The 27,806-nt window shown below is 42.0% G+C and overlaps 1 protein-coding gene across 2 annotated transcripts in view; it reads right to left on the bottom strand.

Moving 5' to 3' along the window:
- Window positions 1-24,950, bottom strand: part of LOC148032414 (uncharacterized) — a 44,528-nt gene extending 19,578 nt beyond the window's left edge. The window contains exons 1-3 of one of the 2 annotated variants that reach the window (XM_087683066.1): window positions 24,478-24,950; window positions 23,875-24,029; window positions 23,283-23,516 (exon numbers count right to left, since the gene is read on the bottom strand). In XM_087683066.1, the coding sequence (XP_087539192.1) occupies window positions 23,283-23,516; window positions 23,875-24,029; window positions 24,478-24,889 (801 nt within the window). In that variant the 5' untranslated portion in view covers window positions 24,890-24,950. Of the gene's footprint in view, window positions 1-23,282; window positions 23,517-23,874; window positions 24,030-24,429 lie in introns of both variants that reach the window. The other variant, XM_087683067.1, reaches the window with a different exon arrangement.
- Window positions 24,951-27,806: the final 2,856 nt, after the last annotated feature.

Genomic DNA, 27,806 nt, shown 5'->3' with positions numbered 1-27,806 from the left:
GTAGAGATCATGTGGAAGAAAGAGTCCAATCCGTTGACTACGAAAAAGGTCCTCTAGAGGACTAATTCTTGTATATTAACACACATCGCGGGGATTATAAGAAAAAGCCACGTAACTCTTCTTCTATCCTTCATTCTTTTCCGTCTACTTCACATAATCAAAATGAATTTGGTGTTCCTTTCACTTCATTACATGGTGTATCATCATCTTCACAGTTTCATTTTCAGCCTTTAAATGATAAAAATGAACAAAAAGAATCTACACCTCATACACCTCACTTTGAAAACCCACCCATCCCACCACATTCTTCCCCTGCTTCACCACTTCCATTTACACCATTTACATTTCCATTTCAGACACCTCATATCGCACCGCACATCACACCGGGGGGTTATGGAAATATAGGCACATCCTTTAGGACCTCATCCTTTCCTCAGCCGGGTGGTGTTCCACCTACCTCATACACACTTTCGGAATCATTGCAGCCTGGGTATCCCACTCAGTCTCTCCCGAGTGTGGATCAGTTGCCTCCACAGTTTGCCTCCATGGCATTGCCTAGTGGACCTTCTGGTCATAATGCTGTGTCCCAGCCTTACTTTGGACAAGGCTACTGTGTCCCAGTGCCTCCACCTACACCGGCACCTTATGGAAACATTCATGTTCCAATGCCTCCGCATCAATCGACATTCATTGGACACTCACAGCCTACTTCTGCCTACCCACCTCTTCCCCCTCCTTCTTACTCATATCAGACACTCTCACCTCCACCATCTTTCCCACCATCATCTTACTCCATCCACTCGACACCTCATGGTTCTAGCTCATCTTCTACCAAGAATGCATTTAATGACAAGACTCGTTTTAACGGGTCAAACTTTACTACTTGGTCGAATTTGATAAGACATGTCCTTGATTCACAGAACCTATGGGATCTAGTGCAGGGGTTGGAACCCCAACCCGATCCCGCATTTGTTCCATAGGAGGTCGTCCACTCATGGAAGGCTAGGAATGCCTCCGCTATTGTCGAGCTGATGTAGGGCTTATTGCCAGAGTTTCATTCTCAGCTTCAGCATTTTGACTTAGCGTCAGAGCGATGGGCACACTTGACTGACCGCTATGCAGCTCGAGATAGAACCTGTCATATTAATCTTAACTATAAGCTTCAGCTTTTCAAAATCACTGACCGGGATGACTTGAAAGTCAAGTTGGCTGAGTATCAGCGTCTCCTCGCTAAATTCTCCACTACGGGGACTCCCAAGTCCTCTGACGATCAGATCACATTGTTCCTAAATAAACTACCCAAGAAACACTTCAATTTTGTGGAAGGAATAGTTTCAAAGCCTACCATGCCTACATTCTATGAATTTGAGTGTTAGTTGTTACGTTACGCATGGTTGTTCGATCAGTTTCATATTAATTCCTCTTCAGAGGGGGCTCTTCTTGCTCATTCTCAGAAAGGGTAAGAAGGAAAGGGCAAACCAAACCAAACCTCCACTCAAAATCAAAATCAAACTCAAAAGCTAAATCAATCTAGAGATTCTCGAGGAAACTCCCAGTCACAACTCAAACCTGGGTGGCAAAATGTACCTAAAAAGAATACATATTGTCAACATTGTCAAAAGACTGGCCATTTTGACGACGAGTGTCGATCAAAGGCACGAGGCACAGCTCCAAAACCTAAGTCTCAGAACCCCGCCCTTCAGTCGAGTAACCCCCAACAAAGGAGGCAGGGTGATGGCAATGGGCAGTTTAAAGATGAAACTCGCACTACCACCGCACAATCATCTCGGTTGACAACGTTCTCAACTCCAGAGGGCTTGTCTGACTGGTCTGCAGAGGCCCATATCGTCTCCATAGAGACATCAGATGCGAGTCTCATCCACATCTGTGAGTTGCCTCCTAACGAGGTTACTGCAGAGGCCCACTCATCACAGTCGAGCACTTCAGCTCCAGTTTGGATTATGGACACTGGAGCTACACATCACATGACTCCTATAGAGGACATTTTCCGTACCCAAGCCCTTGCAGACGGGTGGGTCCGCGTAGGAAACAACTCGTTGGTCAAGATTCAAGCTCAAGGTTGCGTCAATTTTGTTTTAAAGCGTGCTGTACTTCTTTTTGATAGTCGATGATCATTCTCGATACATGTGGGTGTACTTCCTCAAGCATAAGTCAAATGCTTTCACATATTTTTCTACTTGGATGCTGCTGGTTCATAACCAAACTAGTCGTCATGTTGGGTGCATGAGGAGTGATAGCAGTGATAAGTTTATCTCCCACGAGTTTTCCGAGTTTCTACAAAAGCATGGCATTTCTCACCAGCTCACCTCTACCAACTCCCCCTCTCAAAATGGAGTTGGAGAGCGTAGGAACCGCACAATCATGGAAATGGCACGCTCTATGCTGTTCGCAGCAGAGCTTCCTGAGCGCCTTTGGGTCAAGGCTATTAACACTTCGGTGTACATCCTCGACCGGTGCATGATTGCGGCTCTTCCTCAGAAGACCCCGTATGAGGCATTTTTTGGCTCTCGGCCTATTATTTCCCATTTCAGAGTCTTCAGGTGTCGTGCATACACACACACGCTTGATGACAAGATAGAAAGGCTTACTTCCCGAGCTAATCTCCTTATTTTTGTGGAATATTCCTCTGAAGCGAAAGCCTATCGTTTGTTCGATCCTCGGACAAACAAGGTGATCGTTAGGCGGGATGTCGCCTTTGACGAGAGGGATATTGTGCAATCTTTTGCACCGAATTCAGATCCGCTTCCTTCTTCCACATCATCAGAGATCGTGCCTACTGAGCCTGGTCTACTTCCCGCTCTTGACATTCCCGCAGTTTCTTCACCTCCCAGGCCCCCTTCGCAAGACCCCTTACCTTGCTGGTACCAGCAAACCATACGGGATTCGGGGATCCTACCACCGGGTTCCACTCCGGAGCGACCTAGAAGATCTGCCCGACGGCTTGCTCCTCAGGCATCATTTGCATCGCTGTTTACAGCTGATTACATTGCGCATTCTGAGCCGAATACCTGGCACGAGGCTCTTCAGCAACCTCAATGGCCAGAGACCATGGAAAGGGAGCTAGAGAGTATTGACCGAAATGAGACTTGGACATTGGTGGATCGTTCGAGCCACAAGAAAGTCATCGCGACAAAGTGGATTTTCGGACAAAGCTAAAAGCTGATGGGACTTTAGACAAGTACAAGGCTCGCCTTGTAGTGCAAGGGTTTCAACAAAAGCACAGCATTGATTATAAAGAGACCTTTGCCCCTACTGCACGGTTGACTTCCTTTTGGTAGCTACTCGCGCTCGCCACTCACCACGGTTGGCCGATACATCAGATGGATGTCAAGAGTGCCATCCTGAACGGATACTTGGAGAAGGAAGTCTATGTGGAGCAGCCACCGGGCTTTCCCTTAGGGAACCCTAGGGATATGGTATTCCCCTTGCAAAAAGCTCTTTACGGACTGAGGCAAGCGCCGCGATGAGTTCTTACAGACTCATGGATACCATTCTACCTCTTATGACCCGAACTTATATATTCGATCCACTCCAAAGGGGGTTAGCTATATCCTGCTATATGTTGATGACTTACTCATCACAGGTTCAGATTCTGATGCCATAGCGGAAATTAAGGCTAAGCTTAAAGCTACATTTGAAATGGTAGACCTTGGTTTGTTGTCTTATTTTTTGGGGATAAAGGTAGTTCGTTCTGACGGATGTATTTTTGTGTCACAGCAGAAGTACGCACTTCAGCTTAAGGAACAGTATACTTCGGATCAAACACGGCCAGTGGCCACGTCTATTGATCCTATTGTCCACTTGTCGAAGGATACCCTAGGACAACCCTTCGATGCACATACCTATCGTTCTGTTGTAGGAAAACTTCTTTGGTTAATTCATACTAGGCCAGATTTAGCTTACTCAGTTAGCATACTCAGTCAGTATTTCACAGCACCTAGGATGTCACATTGGATTGCATATCTTCATGTGTTGCGTTATTTGCCGTGTACTTTTTCTTATGGCTTGACATATGGTTCCGGTTTATGTTTGCAGGGGTACACTGATTCTGATTGAGTAGGAGATCCTGACACCCCGCGTCCCCATGGCAGCTACCTCTTTACCTTGGGCACCGCTCCCATTTCTTGGTCCAGCCGTAAGCAAGAGACAGTGGGAGCTTCCACGACCGAGGCTGAGTACCAGGCTCTCTTCGATGGCACCATTGAGGCCATCTATCTTAGGAGTTTACTAGCAGCGCTTCATTTTCCATGTTACTCTTCCACAGTTGTCTACTGCGACAACCAGAGTGTCATTGCCCTTGCGGGCAATCCAATGATCACACCATGGACACGGCATGTGAGAGTCCACTTCCACTTTTCCAGAGAGCAGGTTGAGCTAGGCACTATTCGCCTAGAGTTTGTGCCTTCATCAGATAATTTTGCAGATATCTTGACCAAAGCGGTCAACCGGCCGGTTCTTCAGTACCTACTACCCAAGATCGGCTTGGGTACACCCTCCCCTACTTCTTCAGCTTAACGGGGAGAGGGTGCTTTCCCTTCCAGTTTGAGAGGGGGCAGCTCCTACTCTTGATCGTGACAGTGATGATGCTTCCAATTTTTTAGACATTACATTCACTTATTCTTTTGTATTGTATTATGAGCATTTATAACTTCATCCGCACAATCAGAATGACCTGATTGTAAAAGGGCACTTGGACAAGTAAACACTTCCCCTGCGAGGGCACTGCCCCAGTGGCACCGTTGCATATCATATTGCATGAGCATGACATCTTGCATCTCCCTTTGCATTATCCTATGCATTGGCATTCTGTTTATATCAACATGCATCTGTGCGCATTTATCCCTTTTCGGTCTTTTGGAGTGGTCGACTCTAGGATCCACCATATTCGTAGCATAACACATGGCAGTTCTCCTAAAGGCATTTTCCCTACCCTTGCTTGCTTGCTTGCTTTGCTTGTCTTGCTAAGCCCACCGTTTTTTTTTTTGCCTCTCACATATTCAACATATGATTGGCACATACACTCACTTTTATCATCCTTAGGCACTTATCCTCGTCAGTGCAAGGGATTGGCTTGCTAGTTTTGTGAATAACTTGGGTTTAAGACTCTCTTAATCTTTTCCTATCTATCACTTAATCGGACGCTGCCCCTATATTACTTATGTATTTTCATAACACTTTTTTTTTTACAAAACAAAACAAACAAGTCCATTGTTGATTCCATCCGCCTTTGTAGGCCTTGGTAGGCCCTTGGGCAACCGAGGAGCACCCTTGGTCCAATGCCCTGGCCTCTCTCGGGTGATCACTTGGGCTCCCTTGGTAAGATATTCATCGCCTCTGTAGTCTTGGTAGGCCACTGGGCAGCCGACGTGCACCTTTTGTCCGATGCCCTGGCTGCTTTGGAATGGGATGCCTTGGGGTAAATCAAAATTTAGGCTGGCCTACTTTTCTAGCCCTATTTTGGGCCTGAGAGGGGGTGTTGTGCTAAGAAATGCACTTAGCCACTTAAACAGCCCCAAAATATGCTTATTTTAGGCTTATTTTAGTCAAAACCCTAAAACGGGAAGCGGATCAACAAAGTTAAGTGGAAGAGGATCTAGAACCCTAATTTTCTATAAATTGGCAGCTAGCCTTCCACTCTTTTACATCTCGTTTTTGCAAGTTTCAGGTGTTACCAACTTGCTGCCCACACCCTGGTCACGGAGAACATCTCAGCCCTTGCTGTCCATCACTGTTCCCTACAGTCTGGCGCCTGTTTCCAGCTCTCCACACGCTGATTGCTGCTATTTCTGCCTGGCGACTGACTGCTGTTCATCTACGCTACTGTCGTACAACCTGCCACGCCAACAAACTGCTGCGTTTGCAGGCTCCAGCTATCACCCTGACAGTTTTCTCTCTTCTGTCTGCATTCGCTGCAGTCTTTCTCTCTCCTGCAGACTGTCCTTCCTGCGTTTTCAGTCTTTCTCTCTCCTGCAAGCTGTCTTGCCTGCGTTTTCAATCTTTTTCTCTCCTGCAAGCTCTGTTTTTAGTCTTTCTCTCTCCAACAGGCTCCGTTTTTAGTCTTTCTCTCTCCTCACTGTTGTCTGCATCAGATCTAGCTTCTCACTGCTGCGTTTGCTGGTGTTCGACATCCGGAGGCTGCCTTGCTACGATTTGGGATCCGTTCGCAGTACGACACACTCTCCAGCTCATTACCCCTACCCTAATCTTATAGATACAGGAGTTCGAGGTTCAGTATTCATTGCATAGTGTGTTTGCTGCATGAGCATCATATTATTAGTAGTCATATCATTTCATTTATTCACTATATTCATTGTCTCTGAGTTACTCTAACCCTAACCCTAACTGTGTTCTTTTTATCAGTCTGTGCTTTGTCGTACGGTTTCTGTTTATGTTTCTGTGTTAGAATATTTTTCTTTACATCACATAAGCCACAAATTTCAGCCGTCAGCATGGTTTATCACACTGAGTTGGATGCCATGAAAGAGAAATATGTTGCTGATTCAGACTTTGCTAATGTTTATGATTAGCTTTGCAATGGCCAAAGGCATGAACACTTTGTGCTAAGAGATGGATTTCTGATGATGCATGGACGACTATGTGTCACAAAGCAGTTAAGGCCTAGAGTTATCACTGAAAGTCATGTTCCTCCGTATGTAAGACACAGAGGTACCGATGCCACGGTCAAGGCCGTGGAGCATTTCATTTATTGGCCAGCTTTGAGGCATGATGTAGAACAATTTGTTAAGACATGCATCATATGCCAAAAGGTAAAGCACGATAGGCAAAAGATATCGGGTTTATTGCAGCCCTTGCCTATTCCAGATAGGCCTTGGCAAAGCATTGCAATGGACTTTATTTTTGAGCTTCCTAAGACACCTACCCGGAATGATGAGATATGGACTATCATTTGCGGGTTTAGCAACCAAGCCCATTTCATTCCGGTGAGAAAGAAAATAAAGGTTGATCATATGGCACCATTGTTTTTACAACACATCTTTAAATATCATGGTATGCCAAAGTCGATCATTAGTGATCGAGACCCCCAGATGACCAATTTATTTTGAAAGGGCTTGTTTGAGAATATGGGTACCACGTTGAAATTCTCATCATCCTTCCATCCGCAAATAGATGGTCAGTTTGAGGAAGCAAATTTCACAGTGTTAGATCTTTTGAGGTGCTATGTTTCAGACCACAAGACACAGTGGGAGTAGTATTTGCCCTTGGTTGAGTTTACTTACAACGCAGTGCATAGTTCTACCGGCAAAGCTCCATTTGAGTTGGTTGAGGGTGGCAAGAAGGTACCACCTATTCTGCAAACAAAGGATAAAATCTTTGAGGCTGATCATTATGTGGAAGACTTGAATGTAGCCTATGCAAAGATAAAATATGCACTTCAAAGATCACAAGAAAAGCAAAAGAGGGCAGTTGATCCCTACAAACGTGCTTTGCAATTTGCAGAGGGTGATTATGTATTGCTGCGTTTTGAAAAGGCAAGGCTGAAAAAGATAAAAGAAAGAGAAAGATTGTATCCGAAGTTCAGTATGAGATGCTATGGGCCCTTCCAAGTGTGGAGAAGATCAGCGATGTGGCATATCGGCTGAAATTACCTCCACATTGGCAGATACACAATGCCTTTCATGTCAATTTGTTGAGACCTTTTCATGGTGATGTACCAGAGGATATGTTTGCTGAAATTCAGCATGAGATTGAGGAGCTAGATGAGATTTTGGTACCTGAGCAAATTTTGGCACATACGGAAAGAAAGGTCAAAGGTAAAGTTTCCAAGGGATACTTGGTGAAATTTCAGAATTTTTCACCAATGGATGCCAAATGGACGGAAGAGGATGACTTGGCAGACCATCCTCAGTTGTTGCAGCTTTACCTAGATGCCTTTCAATTAAAGCCGACTTTTGTTCGGGCTTCGTCAGGTTCAGCAGAGCAAGGGTCCGAAGTATTGCCTAATGCTCAAGGGGAAGGTAGCACTTCCTCTCCTCCAGATATGGACAGCTCTCGTATGTAGTGGATCTGGGATGTATTCAACATGCATCCAAGGTACTGCGCTGACAATATGTTTGCCATGAAATCACTACTTAATGTACTAGTTACTATGAGATCTATGCAGATGAGTATGAGTTTCACCCAGGTACTGGAACTATACTTTTGCATCAGCTTATGGTCAATTTAGCATGAATTTTGCCTCAATTTTTTAGACAAAAAATTTCTAATCAATTTCAACTCAATTTTTTATCAGCTTGAGAACCATTTATGGTCACTTTTTGAATCAGTTGTGCATCAGTTTTTGAATTCAATACTGGTCAATTTTTGCAATGAAATTGTGATCAGTTTGGGGTCACATTTGCAGCAGTTTGTGATCAGTTCTCAAATCAACAGGTGATGAATTTATGATCAGATTATGCTGAGTTTTCAATGGTTTACATCTAGTTCCATGGACAACAACATATGTTATGATGCCATTGATGTTTTAGCCATGGTTTACGCTTGGTTTTTGCTATACTATGGTTTGGTTTTGCCACATGAATTGAGCTCATGAGAAATGGACATGTCACGTGATAATCTCGCAATGTTTTTGAGATTCTTTGTGAGTTTTATGCTATGTTATGTTGGCTGGTAATTTTCAGCATATGTTGGGCATAGGAATGGTTGAACAACAGTGCGTAATGTTGTGTTGACTAAGATGTCCTATGGAAATTCCACTGTAGTACTTTGCTTTTGATGCATTTGGCAATGCAATTAAGGGCGATTGCAAGGATTTCAAGGGGGAGGGCTGTCATGAGGACATGTATTTTTAAAACCTCACTTAACATGTGGATTAATTTTTAATCACATGATTAAGTAAATGTTACACATGTGAGATGCAACCCGAGTTAAAGTAAATTTACGAACCCGAGACCCGAAGACATCACGGGATGTCAAAGGCAAAAGTGGCTATAAGTTATGCCGCACAGATACTTGGAGGTATCTGGTACCAATTGTTGGTCTAGGTCGTCCAATTGGCCATAAGTGTCAGTTGGCGACACTAGAGAAGTGGCGTTTAATGGTACCTAATGCCAAACTGATGGTCAAAGATGGCACAAAGACACTTGGAAATGGAAGTTGCCTAGCCAATTTAATTATAGGCCAGTCAAATTATTTTTTAGGACACCGAATAGAAATGCTGGAAAAACCATTTGGGAAGGCTGCCACTTGTCAAAAATGCCCATGCAAGACTGAAAAACGTCTTTAGAGGCTAGAGAGTGGCATTTATTATAAATTCAACTTACAAGAGAGAGGAAGGAGAGACTGCTGGTCTGATTTGCAGCCATTGGAGGGTCTTCTGAGGCAACCAGGGACAAAAGAAGACCAATCAACAACAGGAGATAGCATCTACAGGCTATTGAGGTGGAACAACAACAGTAAATGACTGATTTTCTTCAGTTCTTTGCATCTACATGCTATTATGGTAGGGCAGCAGCTGCACTTGACAGATTTTCGGTCATTCTTCGAGACAAAACTCTAAATTTTCTCTCTTTACAGCTTTTCCTCTCATCTCCCAATCGTTTCATAGCCTTGCTCCGAAGATCTCAACATTTGGACTCTTGAAGGCTGAGAAATTGCAAATTTCTCTACTGTAAACCCTAATTTACAGCAGAAATTAGGGTTTAGCAACAAACTTGGGAAGCATGCCAAAAATCGAAAGCTCCAAGACTTGGATTCAACAAGACTGAAGCTGAATTCACGTGGAGGACTAGCCAGCCATTGAATTTGGGGCATTTCCATCATCTATGAAGTGGGTGAAAGCTAATTACGTACCTAAATCAAGGGGTAAAATAGATTGAAGACTTGCTGGTCACTTTGGACAGCAAGGGGAGTTGAAATACCGAAAGGGATTGGGAGAATCCTATTGTAAATCAACTTTTTCTTCAATAAAGCTAAAGAAATACCGAAAGGAGGAGTGAAATAAATTGAAGACTTGCTGGTCACTTTGGACAGCAAGGGGAGTTGAAATACCGAAAGGGATTGGGAGAATCCTATTGTAAATCAACTTTTTCTTCAATAAAGCTAAAGAAATATCGAAAGGAGCGCCAATTTTGGGGCCAATCTGGTGTGCATTGTCCAAGATCCATAGGTAAATTTGCATTTTCAGATTTGCATTTATTGTTTGCTGCTGTAATTAAGATGTAATCATGGATTTACCACCCTATCCGAGAAGGCTGGTTTCGTGGTTTCATTGCCGAGCTACCACTCAATCCCTTTATTTGGTAGGCCTGAGGCACCTGATTGCCAGCCAAAGCTTTGTGCTACTCAAAAATGCCAATGCAAGACTGAAAAACGTCTTTAACTGGAGAGAGGCATTTATTATAAATTCAGCCTGCAAGAGAGAGGGAGGGGAGACTACTGGTCTGATTTGCAGCCATTGGAGGACCTTCTGAGGCAGCCATGGGCAAAAGAAGACCAATCAACAACAGGAGACAACATCTACAGGCTGTTGAGGTGGGGCAACAACAGTAAATGACTGATTTTCCTCAGTTCTTTGCATCTACATGCTATTATGACAGGGCAACTGCACTTGACTAATTTTCAGTCATTCTTCGAGACAAAACTCTGAATTTTCTCTCTCTACAGCTTTCCCTCTTATCTCCCAATCATTTCACAGCCTTGCTCCGAAGATCTCGGCATTTGGACCCTTGGAGGCTGAGAAATTGCAAATTTCTCTACTATAAACCCTAATTTACAGCAAAGATTGGGGTTTAGCAACAGCCTTGGGAAGCGTGTCAAAAATTGGTAGCTGAATTCAGGTGGAGGACTAGCTAACCATTGAATTTGGGGCATTTCCATCGTCTATGAAGTGGGTGAAGGGCAATTAAGTGCGCCCGAATCAAGGGGCAAAATAGATTGAAGACATGCTGGTCACTTTGGACAGCAAGGGGAGTTGAAATACCGAAAGGGATTGGGAGAATCCCATTGTAAATCAACTTTTTCTTCAATAAAGCTAAAGAAATACCAAAAGGGGTGCCAATTTTGGGGCCAATCGGGTGTGCATTATCCAAGATCAGTAGGTAAATTTGTATTTTTAGATTGGCATTTATTGTTTGCTGCTGTAATTAAGATATAATCAAGGATTTACCAACCTATCCAAGGAGGAAGGCTGGTTTCAGGGAGAAAGTGGAGTGGTGCATGGTAGCAAGAGTTCTGTTTCAACCGTTACACATTCACATGACCAATTCTCTTATGTCAATTTCAATATCAGCCACAAGACCTGAATCTCATCCAAACATGGCAATATCCATTTTAGGTAGACTTACATCAAGAATAGACAATTTGCCAATATATTTCCCTTTTGCAATCAACCAATAATCGATTTTAGGCTGGTTTCAGGGAGAAAGTGGAGTGGTGCATGGTAGCAAGAGTTCTGTTTCAACCGTTACACATTCACATGACCAATTCTCTTATGTCAATTTCAATATCAGCCACAAGACCTGAATCTCATCCAAACATGGCAATATCCATTTTAGGTAGACTTACATCAAGAATAGACAATTTGCCAATATATTTCCCTTTTGCAATCAACCAATAATCGATTTTAGAATCTTCTACATAACAACCATCAGAAATGAACCAAACCTACAATCACTAGTCTACCATCTGACCAACAAAAACCAATTATTTTGTAATATATGGTACATATAGCATGTTGGTCAAGTAAGTACTTAGTTTTACCATCCTACATACTCAAAGAAACATTTCCAACATGAGTAATGGAATGAGTTGTATCATTCCATGTCTACATGTAGCCTAAAGACTCTAGACTACATATATCTCTAAACCACTCTCCGTGGGAAGTCATCTGGTTAAAGACACCTGAGTCTACATATCATACATCATCCTTTAATGAACCATCAATAGACACAGTGTACATAAAGTGCCGCATAACAAACAATTGTTCACTTTTGTCATCAATGTTTTTACTACTGGATGCATAATTGTCTTTCTTTTTTTTTCCATTTCTAATTCAGCCTTTTTTTAAAGAAATTTTTAGAAATGTTAACATTTCTGACCACAATGCCAACACCTTCTACTATCACCAAAATTTTAATGCCTATTAGAATCTACAACTTATCCTCTTTGACTCCCCCTCTTTGACTTCCCCTTCCTCAAAACTGCCCTTTTCTATTTTGCTGTGCATCATAACTTTGACCAAGACTACCACCTTGGTCTTTGCCACATCCTCTATCATTGCTAGGAGAGTAAAACACATGTTCAAACTTGTTCTTGCTTTGAGAAGAAGAGAAATCCAAGCCAAGATTCTCCTCCTCAAGTTTTAACATAGAAATCAAGTCTATAAAATCAAAGATATCATCCTCGTATTCATAGATAGCCTAAAGCTCTTGTATTCATCTCCAAGTCCATCTAAGCATGCACGCATAACATCATCATCAACTACCACACTAATAGATCCAAGAGCTTTCACAATACTCTTGATCTTTAAGACATAACCATTAATGGGCAAGTTCTCTTTTTTCACTTCATTCATCTCTAACTTGAGCTACAGCTTTCTTGCCTTGTGTTTACTTTGAATAACCTTGCCAAATTCTTCCATGCAATAGTAGGGTTATCAAATTCCTGCAAATAGCCCATCATGCTATCTATGACACTAACAAACAACCAATGCATGACTTTATTCTGTGTCTACTCCTAATCTTTCCTAGCCTTTACCTGTTCTATAATAGCATTTCGCACAAGAACTCACAACTTTTGTCATGTCTCCTTCAATAGTAATTCCAAACACATTTGCCCTTCAAGAAATTTATCATCTTCAACTTCCATGCAAGATAATTGTTCTTATCAAGCTTCTTGTTGATGATCTGGTTAAAGTTGTCAAACATGACAACGGGAAATCCTTAAAGGACTTATTTGCAATACATGCACAGTTGGTCTTGCTCACCAAGTTTCACTGCAATTAAAGACTGCAACCTTGCCACCCTCAAGAGCTTCTTGCAACTATAACCCAAGGTAAACCAAGCAAGATGGAAAAGCTAGCACCTTCATCTCAGCCCTCAATCGAGCTCTACACAACCGTGGAATGGCTCTTATACCATGAAAACTGACAAGAGGGGAGAAAAGTGAAAAGGCCAAGAGTACCCACACAAAAGCAATGGAAACTTACACGCACTCAAAGACAAGGCTGATATCTTTTTCATCTTCTTTTTTGTTTTTCCACACAAAAGAACTAAGTCTACAACATGATAAAAGACTAATATAAAAGTACCACAACATATGTACACGTAACATATATACATCGAGATCAAACTAGTATCAAAGCGGACAAGAAGAAGCTCAAAAGTCCACGCATCTCAAGACAGTGAATAGGCCTAAGCAAGTCGACGTGTCCAAGTAGGCCCAACTAACAAGTAGCACACAGGCTACAACAACCAAGTACTACTATAGCTGGCAAGCAACAAGGCCGTTAAGACCGCGCTCAGTTTGCAGACAACGGGGGAACTGTGACATGTCAACTCTGTCGTCAGGTGGAAGGTGGCAATCACATGTGCAGGTGCACAGATCTAGTGTGTGACAAGCGCGCATGTCTAGCAAGCAATCGCCGGCATAAGTCTAGCGGGTGACAAGGCCGCGATTCAGCCCACGCAAAGACTGCACTTAGTCAATGTTTTGATAAGTCTAATTTTTGTTTTTTTTTTTCTTGCAATCCTTATTTCTTCTCCTACTACCATGTGTTCGCGTGCACAAGTACAATGTGTAATTTGGACCTAGAAAATTGAGGCTTTTCCCAAATTTGGAGACTTTGATGCAGAACACGACAATCTAACTCAAAAATTGCAAAATTGGTGCGCATTTGCCCAAGAAATTTTGGGGCTTTTCACATTTTAGTACACATAGACCCAAGGAAATTGAGACTTTTGCAAAATTTCTTCAATTTGTGCAACAATTGCCTGATATATGCACTTGGATACATGTCTTGATGCAATCTAGACGGATTTTCTTTTGAAAATTTAGGGTTGTTGACCAAAATTGTCAAATTTATGTTCGTGAATGCTTTTGGAGCAAAAATTGCAGTAAAATTTTGGGGATTTCACATGTAACTAGTGCCTTGGCCTCTGAATTTGGCTATAATTACTTGTGGAGTATAGCAACAGACACTCTCTAATTCTGAAAATCTATTTGCAGACCCGAAATTTCTGAAATCTCTTGATTTTCGCTGTTGGTTGGTACTTATAGTGTATCGTGGTCACTTATGTGACATTTGGGCTTGCATTTGGTGACGCTTGAGTCAATTTAGTGCTGCAAATTATGGCTGGAAATAGTGACAGCAGCAATCCTTTGCACATCCAGAAGCTTGAGGTTGCACATAATTTTGCAATATGGCAAAAATGGTGCTACAATGTCTTGATGTAGAAGAAACAAGTGAAGCCCATCAAAGCGAAGGGAATGAAACCGGCTAATATGAAACAAGAAGAGTGGGAAGATTTTGGATGAGCTTGCATGCTTTACCATTGAGCTCTCAGTGTCAAACAACTTGCTTTTTAACATTGAGAAGTTGAATTCAGCATGTGCAATGTGGCAAAGACTTGAAGAATTGTATGCTCAGAAAAGAGCAGCCAACAAGGTTTATTGGCTGAAAAAGTTGGACTTTCACATGAAGGAAGGTACAACCATGTTTGTACATTTGAACGAGTTCAACTCAATTTACAGTCAGTTGATTGCTTTGGATTTCCCTATTGATGATGATTTCAAAGCTACTTTCTTACTATGCACTTTGCCTAAAAGTTGGGATACTTTCTAGACAACTTTAAGCAACTCAAATGCTCAGTTATTACATTCTAATGTGGAGAGTTTTCTACTGCTGGAAGAACTCAACATGCAAAATAATTCAGCAAACAAGTCTTCTAATGCATTGCATACTAGAGGCAGATTTCAGCAAAAGGAAAGTTCTAAAAATAGAGCACACAGCAAGTCTCGTGGCAAAAATGTGGAGTGTCATCATTGTGGTAAGAAAGGGCACTACAAACAGGACTGTTTTCAATTGAAGAAAGAGAAAGGCAAAAACAAAAACACTAAAGATAACAAGGCAGAGAAAAAGGACAGTTAGCCTACAAAGAAAAGCAGTGTGAAGATAGAAGAGGTAAATGTAGTCACTCATGAGAATGACAGTGACGGTAATGTACTTCTTGCTTCTTTGAGTGCACATGCATTGATTGCAGATTCTAAGGATAACATGCACACTTGGATACTTGCTTCAAGTGCATCTTTTCGTGTTAAACCACATCATGAGTAGTTTTTTGACTATAATGGTGGTGCATGTAGTGTTGTCCACTAGGGGGATAACTATGTATGTAAAATTGTAGGCATTGGCAACGTGAAACTCGAATTTCAGCATGGCTCCATGTTTGTTTGGCATAATGTGAGGCATGTACCTCAGCTCAAGAAGAACTTGATAAGCACAAGGCACTGATGAAGGCTAACACACCACCTTTGGGGATAGCAAACGGAAAATTTAGATGGGCTCTCGCATTGTTGCCAAGGGCTCCAAAAGTGATACTTTATATCCTTTGAATGTATCTAGCCTTTTAGAACTTTTGTGACAGCAAAGGAATCAAAAGGGAGCTCACCACCCCTCACAATCCACCCCAGAATGGTGTTGTAGAGCGTATGAACAAGACCATCCAAGACAAGGTCCATACAATGCTGTCACATGCTGCTTTACCTCATGGATTTTGGGCAGAGGCTGTTATGACAATCGTACACTTGATTAATCGATCACCAAACAAGTCTTTGAGAGAGGGAATTTTGGGGGGCTCTCAAGAAGCGTGGTTGGGCAAACCACCTTCGTATGCTCGCTTGAGAGTGTTTGGCTACGAGGCATTGTGCACATTCGCAAGGAAGAACGCAACAAACATGAGCCAAAGTCTTATAAATGTAATTTCCTAGGATATGGTGACGAAGGTGAAATGGGATATCGATTATGGGATCCCGAGAAAAGAAAAGTAGTACACATCAACAATGTTATCTTCCAGGAAGATCGCATGCACAAACAGTCCGAAAAGACACAGAAAGTTAGAAGGGTTATATTCTGGGAGGATGTACTGATAGGACAGCAAAGAATGCCCATTGGACTATGCTGATCATGCTCAATGCAAGAAGTCTACTTCAAGATATGTGTTTACTTTCACAGGGGGAGCAGTCTCTTGGATATCCAGGCTGCAAAAGTCTGTTCCGTTATCTACTACCAAGGCAGAGTATATAGCTGTCACTGAGGCATGCAAAGAGGCTTTATGGCTTTCACGTCTGGTGAGAGAGCTTGGAATTACAGAGGTTTCTATCCTCCACTATGACAATCAGAGTGTCTTTTATGCAAAGACAAAGCACATACAAGTGAAGTATCATTTTATCAGGGATGTACTTGATAACAAGAGCATTGAGCTTGTCAAGGTCCATATAGATGATAACCCTACAGACGACCTCACAAAGGGTCTTCCAGCAAAGCGGTTTGCTTGTTGCCGCCAAATGATGGGGGTTGGATAGTATATGTGTATTTCAGCTTTGTACATACATAGACTTAGCTTATTCTTTTCTCTACCTTCAAGAACGTTGCCTTTAGGTGGGAGATTGTTGGGAATAAAGGCTCACTGTGCCTTTTATGGTGTTCAGGTGCACACGCACCCTTACACTTTTACTTTATATATATTATCAAAACCTAAAGTCATATCTTGTCATTGTACCAAACACTTTGTGTGTCGTGCTTTTACTCTTTTTCTACTCACTCTCCCAACTCTGAACTCTGAATTCAAACCAATCTACATTCTATCTTGATCCTTGCACATCGACATCAATGAGTTTCTTGTCATACTTGTTCTCTTCAAAGATCAACCAATACTTAATATCTGAAAATGCTTCAGACTTCAAGGCCAAGAAATACACCCATGTCATCCTACTAAAATCATCAACAAATAGCATAAAATACAAACTCCCCTTAAGAGACTTCATCCTCATGGATCCACGTAAGTCCATTGAAACAAGGTCGAAGGACTCCTTATCCTATTATGAAGCCTTGTTGGGGATAGCATCTCTATGCTACTTGCCACGAATACAAGACATACATGGTGGGTGGCTCACCTCAATCTCTCGCAATCCACGTACTAGTTGACCACAAGCCGGCTTCTCAAGATCCTCGTAGTTGAGAAGGCCAAACCAAGCATGCTAAAGCTCGATCTAGGTCTATGAAGAAAAAAGAAAAGAAGAAAAGACAAAAGAAGATTGTATCTTCAAGACTCCATTCTCCTCATGTCCTACACAAAGAATCTGTTGAGATAAGCCATCAAGAACTCAAAAGGAGTCCTTATCAAACCCGACTATCAAACCAAGATCGCACAGCTTGCTCATTGAAAGTAGATGATACCCTAAGCCCGACACATAGAGCACCTCTGATGTGTTGATACTGCCTTGCCGATCCAAAATCAATTGCATATCACCCTTGCCTTCGATGTGGACCAAATAATTATCACCTATAAGGATTAGTCCATGCATCAAACACATACGAGCATTCCCATTTGAAGGAATCATGTAGTGGGAAGTGCCACAATCCACAATCCACTCACGAGATTGTGGGGCCATCATCATTACATCAATGGTGACCGTCAAAAAAACATCCTCTATCACCTCTAAATGGAGGAAGGCAACAAATCAAGGAGTAGCCATTGCTCTTAAGTTCTTTGTAGCCTTCTCCTTCTTGGTGTCCTTGTCCTTGTTGGGGCAATCTTTCTTTCAATGACCAGTCTTGCCATAGATATGACAAGTAGACTCCTTAGCTTTGTCTTGTTTAGACTTCTCGTCCTTTTTCTTAATGTCGTTATTCCCCTTCAGTTGGAAAGACTAATCGGTCAAAGCCTATAACTTAGGAGCATTCTGACCTTTGCGTTGTTTCTCTTGGTCCAAGACCATAGGAACCAACTCCTTCCACTTAAGGGTCTCGATCTATCTTGAAGCAACCAAGGCGGAATAGAATACATTGAATCAAAGTGGTAAGTAAGAAAGAAAAGTTATCACCATGTTCTTCAAGATAATCACCTTCCCTGTATTCTGGACTTGCATCTACAATTGCCAAGGCTTATTGACATGCTCCCACATAGAAGAAGACTTCTGAGGAATAGAAGGCTGCATCTAAACCTCCACCGACACCAACTTCATCAAGATCATCTAACTATACATTTGATCAAGCACCCATGTCTCCCAAGCCACAATCAAGTGCTTGATGTGAGCATGATGGCTAGAGTGCAAGAGATAAAGAGAAACAAACAAATGCGCGCATTTAATTTGTCCCAATGTGCCTGTATCTTCATCAACTTGGCTTTCTCATTTACAAAAAGCTTGGAGGCATCACGAGCTATAGGACAATCTATAGTCTCAATCACAAGCTTCACCAAACCATAAAACTCCAAGATGACAAGCATCATAATGCGCCAAATCCATAATTTTCCCCATCACGCTTTTGATTTGAAAAAAGAGCCAACAACATGGGGCCCTTACTACATAATAGCCTGTAACTCTGTATCAATTTCGATCAACATTGTGAATAAAATAACCTACACAAAAACAACGGCAACTACCTCTGACTTCATGCATGTTGTCGATGCTTGCTAGATCTTACTCTGCTCGTTCTCAAAGAGTTTCACTTGCCAAAGGCAATGAAAACTCAAAATCTACAGCAAAAGGCTATATTGCTATATTGCTTGTTCCGGCTATATTGCTTGTTCCGGCTGTTCCAATGGCATATTTTCTTGCTAAAACTATGATATATCATGGGCAACTTCTTGCTGATTAATTTCAGTATCATTCCCTGCATTTATAGGGTCATTTACAGCAAGTATCTGCTGTTGTACAGTGGGCATTCTTTGCTATCCTACAAGAATTTCTTCTCGAAACATAACCCTTTTCACTTCTTTTGTCTTTTCAGGTTGTTTATGCATGCAATCTTCCCAGAAGATTACATCATTGCTGCATACAATTTTTCTTTTTTCGGGATTCCATTACTTATAACCCATTTCTCCCTCATCACCATATCCTAGGAAAATGTATTTATAGGACTTTGGCTCCAAATTGCTGCATTGTTCTTTGTGTACATGCACAAATGCCTTGCAACCAAACACTCTCAAGTGTGTATACAAAGGTGGCTTGCCCAACCACACTTCTTGAGGAACTCTCTCTCTCTCCCTCTCTCCCTCTCTCTCTCTCTCTCCAAAAGACCTATTTGGAAACCAATTTATCAAGTGTACGACTGTCATAACAGCCTCTGCCCAAAATCCATGAGGTAATGCAACATGAGACAGCATGGTACGGACCTTCTCCTGAATAGTCCTATTCATACACTTTACAACACCATTTCGGAGCGGATTATAGGAAGCAATGAGCTTCATTTTTATCCCTTCATTTTTATTCCCCACCATTGTCAGGATGAAGGCACTTTAATGTCTTGTCAGTTATATTTTCAGTAAGTGCCGTGAATTTTTTAAACTTATCCAAAGCCTCATCTTTACAATGGATCGAATAAACCCATACTTTATATGTGGCATCATCAACAAATGTGATAAAATATTTATTTCTCCCTAGAGACAACCCTGGCATCTCACATGCATCGTAAAGTTGCAACTCAAAGATTGAAGATTTTAGTGAACGAGACTTTTTATGTAATATTTGAGCATACTAGACATAAATACAATGATCGCAATGGTCAAAATCATCATACCTCAAACACTGTAAATAACCCAAACAAAAAAGCGCTTTCATTCCAATTTGACTCATGTGCCCTAACTGGCTATGCCACAAAGACACACTTGGTTGTTTGGTTATGGCAACAACATGATTGTGCACACTAGATACATGTAATGGATATATAGTATCACTTTTAGAGCCTTTAGCAACAATTCTAGAGCCCTTACATATCTTCCATTTGCTATCCCCAAAAGTGATATAATAGCCTTCGTCATCTAGCTGTCATGTGATTATCAAGCTCTTTTTAAGCTAGGGTATATTCCTCGCATTATGCAAAGTGAACACTGAACCATGTTGAAATGCCAACTACACACTACCAATCCCTACAATATCACATGCATAATTGTCCCCCAAGTGGACAACACTATGTCTACCAGCACAGTAGTCAAAGAGCCACGCAAAATGTGGTGTTACATGAAACGAGGCACCTGGATCAAGAATCCAGCTGTGCATGGCATCATTAGAATCTACAATCAATGACTGTGAAGAAGCAAAGAGAAAATCACTGCCACTATCACTCTCTTGACTAACTACATTGACTTCCTCTATCTTTACACTACTCTTCTTTGCATGTTGGCTGTCCTTTTTCTCATCTTTGTTATCATCAATGTTTTTGCCTTTGCCCTTTTCTTTCTTCCACTTAAAGCAATCCCGCATTAAGTGCCCTTTCTTGGCACAATGATGACACTCCATATTTTTACCACGAGACTTGCTAGGTGCTTTGTTGTCAGAGTTGCCCTTCGACTGGGATCTACCTCTAGTATACAATGCATTGGAAGACTTGCTTGCTGAAATATTTTGCCTAGTGAAATCCTCCATGAGTAAAGAGCTCTCCACATCTGAATATAACAGCATAGCATTAGAATTACTCGTTGTCCTAAAAGTGTCTCAACTTTCAAGCAAAGTGCATAGCAAAAAGGTTGCCTTGAATTCCTCATCAATGTGAAATTTCAAAGCAATCAACTAGCTGAAAATAGAGTTAAACTCATTCAAATATGCAGACATGGCTGTACCTTCCTACATACGAAGATCCATCAATTTTTTCAACCAATAAACCTTTCTGACTGCACTTTTCTGAGCATATAGCTCCTCAAGTCTTTGCCACATATCATAGGCAGATTTCAGTTTCTCAATTTTGAATAGCAAAGAGTTTGAGATTGAAAGCTCTATGGTAGAGCATGCAAGCTCATCTAACTCTTCCCACTATTCTAGATCCATGGTTGTTGGTTTTACTCCTTTTATCTTGAAAGGTTTCAGACACAAATGACCAAGGTACGAAGCAAATACCGACTAGCAATGAAAATTCAAGTAATTGTAGAAATTTCAAATCTACACATTAATTTTCAGAGATACAGAATGTGTGCTACAACACATCATATCATAAGCAACTGTAGCTGTATCACGGGTTAATACATCAATTGCATGAGAAAGCCCCAGATTTTAGCTACAATTTCTGATCCAAATGCATCCACGGGCACCAATTTGATTCTCATGGTCAAAAGCCCCAAAATTTCTCTGCTCAAACTGCTCAAATGACATCAAACATAACTTCCAAATGGATTGCACAAGTCAATATTGCCAAAATTTCACAAATTTTGCAAAGTTTTCTGGGGTCCTATGTGCCCAATTTGCATGGAAACTACATTGCAAGAACATACCAAGACCAAATTTGACCCAAATTTTGCAAATTTTGCAAAAGCCCCAAATTGTATGGGGTCCAATGTATCAAAAATTCCAAGAATTGCACTTGTCCCATTGCAATTTCTGCACGTTCGTGAAAAGCCCCAATTTCTGAGACCCAAGAGTATGCAAGAATCCACAAATTTTACGCTGCCAAGTAAAATCTTCATCCAAAATTCCCAAAGTCCGAGAGTAGAAACGTGCCCAATCTCTAGGATTTGTTAAACTATGCTTGTGCACGTGTGACAGCCCACAGATTTTTAACAAAGGATAGGCCTCTGAAAAAAAAAAGGATTACTTCAAGAAAAAAAAAACAGTGACCGACAGCTGACTTTAACACCTGCGCTGACCTGGATCACCCTGCATTGTCGCCGAACTGCCCCGCACTGACCTGGATGACCTGACAAACTGCCCTGCGCTGACTTGGATGACCTGTCGCCTGCCTATCGAGGGCCTGTCTGCCCTGCGCTGACCTGTCGTCTGCCCATCAAGGGCCTGTTGGCTGCCGCATGACTGCACACCTGCACACGACCTGTGCACACTGCCTGTGCGACTGACAACCTGCTGTGTCAGAGCTCGAACAAGCTCCAAAAGCTCGATCAGGATGACCTTGAGCTCTGTTACCACTTTGTAATGGTCTACATGCAAGACCTGTTACGTGCACGCTACCTGCGTGACAAACACCTGGCCAGGACTGACAACCTGCTGTGTCAGGGATCGAACAAGCTCCAGGAGCTCAATCAGGATGGCCTTGAGCTCTGATACCAGTTTGTGATGTCTACATGCAGTGAAGGTTCAATGTTTGGCAATGGCAATAGCACAAAGAGAGAGAAAAAGTGAGTAACAACAATAGAGTGTGAGATGCATGAGATGTGGGTACAAAAGAGTTGTACCACTCTTTAGGTTTTTTGAGAGTTATATGTAAAGGACTAAAGTACAAGTGCTGAGGTGTTGTTCACACCCGAGCACGTATAAAAGGCATGGTTGCCCTTTATTCTCAACAATGACTAATCTCTAACAAGGGAAAATATAAGCTCTCAATTTGTGCAAAGCCCAACTCCATAGTCTCATCCACCCGCAAAGACAACTCGCAAACCACAAGCTGCCTTCATAACTCCATGAACACGCTCTGACATCATGAAGCCTTTATTGGAAGCACATGTACAACCTTTTTGCAACTAAATTGTCCTAAAAGACACAAGCTCCTAGTAGTTAGTCCTTTCCACATCATGCCTATTTTAGGATGCACAACCAATCCTTTTCTTACTATGGCTAGTCCATATGTCACTAACCCCTCCTTAGACTTGCTTAGACCATTGGGAAAACCCCTCACATAGTGGACTATCCCCCAACCAAAAAATCCAATAAAGCATTCATACTCATTGGGCAAGAAGTCCTAATAAATAGCCACTAGTTGCATCTCCCAAACTGTTATTGATGGATCATGGCAATCTTCCGACTGCTTGCTGAATTGTTCCATAACACCGTTGAATCCTGCAGAATTAGTAATGGCATGCTCCACAAACAATTGAATGTTACACTCAAATTATGCATATGTTTCTGTTAAGTGTGCTTGGACAGCTTGTTATTACAGGTATGATATTGTTTCTTAAGTGACATTGCAGACCTTTATTTCCTACATTGAGTTACTGCATAGCAGTTTGACTCAATTCTCCCAATCAATTTAGAACGTGACACTATGATCTTTCTTTAACCAGCAATACAATTGTGACATCAGTAGTTCACACAACCAGCAACTACAATTTAGTCTCAATTTGTTGCCACTACTTCATGTTTACCTGCATTGAAAATGGGTCTTCATAAGGAGTCTCAACCTTCAAAGCACGACTCAAAGCTTCAAAAACAGATTTCTCAACGTATGGAGTTTTTGATAGCCACATTCCAATGCGTGGAAAGTAGACTTCTTCAACAGATTTGAATCGTGAAAGGTTTGCTCGATCTGATAAAACTAGCACCTCTGCTGGTTCCCCCGCCTCAATAACCATATTTTTCTCATAGACTGGAACTCGGAACTGCAAATACACAACCAGACAAAGTCAAGCATAATATAATTGAAAAATCCCAACTTAAGTTGACCAAATACCATTCTAACTAAGGACGATAATGCTGTCTCCCTAATGCTGAGGGCTCCCTTATCATTTGACACATGAGAAACTTTAACCACCAGCTCAATCTAGTCTTTATCCATCAGCAATCAATCATGCGGATGGGGTTGCAAGATGTAAGTTTGAGAAATACTCTCTTGGAACGTTAGAAACTATAAAGCTCAAAAAATTTTGCCTTCAGGCCCAAGTACATCCCTAGAAACTCTTTAAACATTATGATAAGATGTGCCTGTCTTCTAACCAAAAGTTTGAAGCGAGAGCATACTTGTAAACGTGCAGAGCTACCATCCCCAATCTCTAGCCTTAATAGTAATCGGGGTGGATAGAGTTTCTTGGAAAAATTGTGCAATAACGTCTCACTGTGATGAGATTTTAGTGGGCCAATGGACTCTACTGTCAGCACTTTCGCCTGCCAGATGCCTACAAAAACATAAAAATCATTTTAGCAAGTTCACAAACGCAGCTACTGAGACATTCAGTCTTTAAATCCACATATGTCAGATTGAATTGCCAATATCACTCGTCAATGTGGAACAATCGTAGTAAATGGGTGATGACAGCTTGCCCTCGTAGAGAATTGTGTTTATAACACAAATACTGGCCAAAGAATCTGAGGTTATGTTGTGGTTTAGGACATACTATCAGTATATAGAATGTCGGAAAGAAGCTAAGAAGGGAAACATACCAATGGCCAAACATGGTGAAGACCATATATACCGTGTGCCATGAACTAAGCATCCACAACATTAAAACACGAGCTATTCATATCATCCACATCAAAAGCAGAACATAAAATTACTGCATGGTGGAGATCATTTACCCATCTATTTTGCAACACACGAAAGAATATGTAGGATGGAGCAACGACCGGCATAAGGCAGGAAAATCCGGAGCTGGGAGCTGCGAAGCCAAGCCAGCCACATGGGTCCCCATAGCCAGAAGAAGAAGGCGAGGGCTGCAGCGGTCTGCGAGAGCCAGAAGACGCACATGGAGGATGCGAGCGAGAAGCTGACACGGACCGCCCAGTCCATGGCGTTGCCGAACTCGTGTGCAACGAGGTGGCTGGAAGCGCTCCATGGGAGCACGCGCCCGAACTCCCGTGAGGTCAAGGGCACCAGGGAGGGGCGAGGGTTTCGGCCGGCCATGGCGACGATGCTGGGGTTCTTGTCGATGATAGACTTGCTGCTGCTGCAGCGGCCATGTCTGCCGAGCTGAACATTGAACTCTGAAGGGCGCGGTTTGATCGCGAGGTGAAGCTGCAAACCGCTCGTCATCGACATCTATCTGCAGTGGCAGATCGCCATAGGCTAAGAGGCACAAGTGTAGAGCTCCCAACGAAAAATATGTACTTTTGGGGCCCGACATTTTGCATTTTCTTTGTGATCGAAATTCTAAACATCTATACTATTAGTTAAGGAGAGTGGCACCCGCCCCCACCTCCCCCACAAAAAAGAAAGAGAACGCGGGGGCGGGTGCCACGCGTCCAGCACCCGCCTGCTCCCCAAAAATCGCGCCTGCTCCGACGTGAAGCGTCGGGACGAGTCTAGGTACAGAGCGCCTAGTCTATCTATAAGGCACTTCGCACCAATGGGCAAGCACATCCTAATGCACTTTTTATGTGGCAAGAGAGTTTGTGGATAGTTGAGGCAAAGAAAACAATTGTGAGAGACCCCAAAGCTTTTATGTTATGCATAGAGATCCCAAAGCTTTTATGTTACGCATAAGTATGAATTATCCCAACCATAGGAGGTTCAAAAGTATCACTTGCCCCGACTGTAGGATGTTGAGAAGCGTTAGTTACCTACTCAGTAACAATGCTAGATCAAAGAGCACCAGTAGCCAAACCATGTGGAGGGTCCTAGCTATTGTGTTAAAGTGTAAGGTCTCAACTATTACATCAAGCTACAAGGACATGCGGCCCTCCATCTGGCAGCAAGCATCCCTAATTGAGATGAGCTCTTTGCAAACATAACTTGAGTCAAGGAATGTATTTGTAAAAATAAATATTGAAGCTATCTATTTTGCAACACTCATCTTCAACTACAAATATAATCTGTGCTTACCAAGGTCATCTCTCTCTCTCTCTCTCTCTCTCTCTCTCTCTCTCTCTCTCTCTCTCTCTCCAAGTATAGAGTCAAAAGTAAAGATATCTAGCATGCAATGTCCAGTCTATACAAACTTATCTAGAAGGTCGAGTGCTTCTAAAAAGCACTTTTCCTTACTTAGGCCACTACTTACTACATTATAGCTAATAATTTTGGGATGTTCTTTCTAATTTTTGGGAATGCCATGTAGAACAATATTGTAAGTCACATAAACAATATTACCTAGTAAAACTGTGAGAAGCTCTAATTATCCTTACATAAGTGATGGGATATCTTATGCTAATATGGCACATGTTAGCATATAAGCATATTGTCACTCCTGGGGTAGTTGGATGTCATACCAATTTATACATTCTAGTAAAAATCTCTATGTGCTCTCATCAACTTTCATTATGATGGTATGTCCTTTATATTTGTCCATGTTAGCACATTCTCAAACTCTAGGTATAGAAAGGGACATACACCAAAAGACCATGTGGTATCGAATAGCTAAGTGGGAAAAAGACGTTTTCATTTGTAGACCAGAAGTATGAATATGTAGGAGCTATAGTTTCTAGAAGATATGGGTCATCAATAGAAATTACATAATTTGGTCTTAATTCAAATTAGAGCGGGGACATAGCCACACCTACAACCATATCCATAAGTTTTAAGTGTCCAGTATCAAGAACAATAGCCATGCAATATACATTTAAGCCTCTATGAAACAAAGGGATTATACCTATTACCAAATATCCTCAATGTAAATAATGATAATTTTTTGTTTTGCTTTGTTTTTGTATCTTATGCATAATAAGAGACAAAAAATTGACATGTTGGTCCTGGGCCATACTATCTCCTACTATGAGAATTCTTTGATCTTCAACATACATGACAGATGAACGAAACTTAAACAAGTTATTTTCTCCATAAATATGAGGAGCACCAATTTTAGGGAGGATCCATGTTGAGCTTGCTTAATCAATGATTATTGTTGAGTTGCCTAGGGACTTGTAGCGTTTTGACAAAGCCTTTACAACAGCATTGAAGATTCCATGCAATGCCATTAGGATTTACTAGATGTAACAAGGATTATTTGCTCCTTTGTTAACCCTCAGATGAACAAGGTGGAAAATCCGAAAAATCTAAAGCAGAAGACAAGGCCAGGGCAAAAGTGAAATGGAAGACGAAGGCACACTAAGAAAAATATGGAAACACAAAGTGTAGAAAAGTCCTAAATCAAGGAGAAAAGCGCAAGTCAATACTTTTGTAAAAGAGCACAAGGCGCACCATGGTTTATTTTAAGAGCATCGTGCTCTCACCCTGCAAATTGTAAAGGTAGATGGGTGGTAGGAAGAAAGCTATGAAGATAGGAGGACAATGGGAAAAGGGGGCTAGGCCACGACCGGCCATGTAAAAAAGGGGGATAAGGGGATGACCACCCAAAAGGGATTTAGGGTTTTGTATATAAAGTTGAAAAGTGAATGAGAAGCTCATTCTTGTGTGTGGCCAAAGGTAGCTCTCCTCCTCTTCTTCTTCTTATTCTTGCTTGCTTGAGCTTGTGCTTGAGAGAGGGAGTGTGAGGGAGTAAGTGTGTGAGGGTGAGGGACCGTGGTGGAGAAGCTCTCCATCTTCTCCTCTCTTCTTCTCTTCTCTTCTCCTCTCTTCTCTTGCTCATGGCAATGGATCTTGGAGCGTGAAGCTTGAAGATCGAGCTCGCTTGACGCTTGTACTTGAATCATGGAGCTACCGGAGTGCTCGAGAGAGGAGGCAACTCAATCGGGCATGCATGTAAGCTCGCTATACTTGTAGAGAGAGATAGCGCATCCGTTATGTGAGAGGTAGCCATTAGTCACGAGACACGGCATACACACCCTACTAGAGCAAGTGTTAACCCTCAAACGAACGAAGGTGGAAAATCCGGAAAAGCTAAAGCAGAAGACAAAGACAAAGGCCAAGGCAAAGAGAAACGGAAGACAAAGACGCACAAGGAGAAGAGTCCTAAATAAAGGAGAAAGGCGCACAAGGAAAAGCGCAAGTCAAAACTTTTGTAAAAGAGCACAAGCGCATCATGGTTTAATTCAAGGAGCGCCGGGCTCTCACCCGTGCAATT

The sequence above is a fragment of the Lygodium microphyllum genome, chromosome 8 (assembly GCF_053477565.2).
Source record: "Lygodium microphyllum isolate KBCC chromosome 8, Lygodium_microphyllum_v1.1.10, whole genome shotgun sequence".
NCBI lineage: Eukaryota > Viridiplantae > Streptophyta > Polypodiopsida > Schizaeales > Lygodiaceae > Lygodium > Lygodium microphyllum.
Note: the sequence above shows the minus strand (reverse complement) of the source record. Positions and strands in the feature narration are given on the sequence as shown.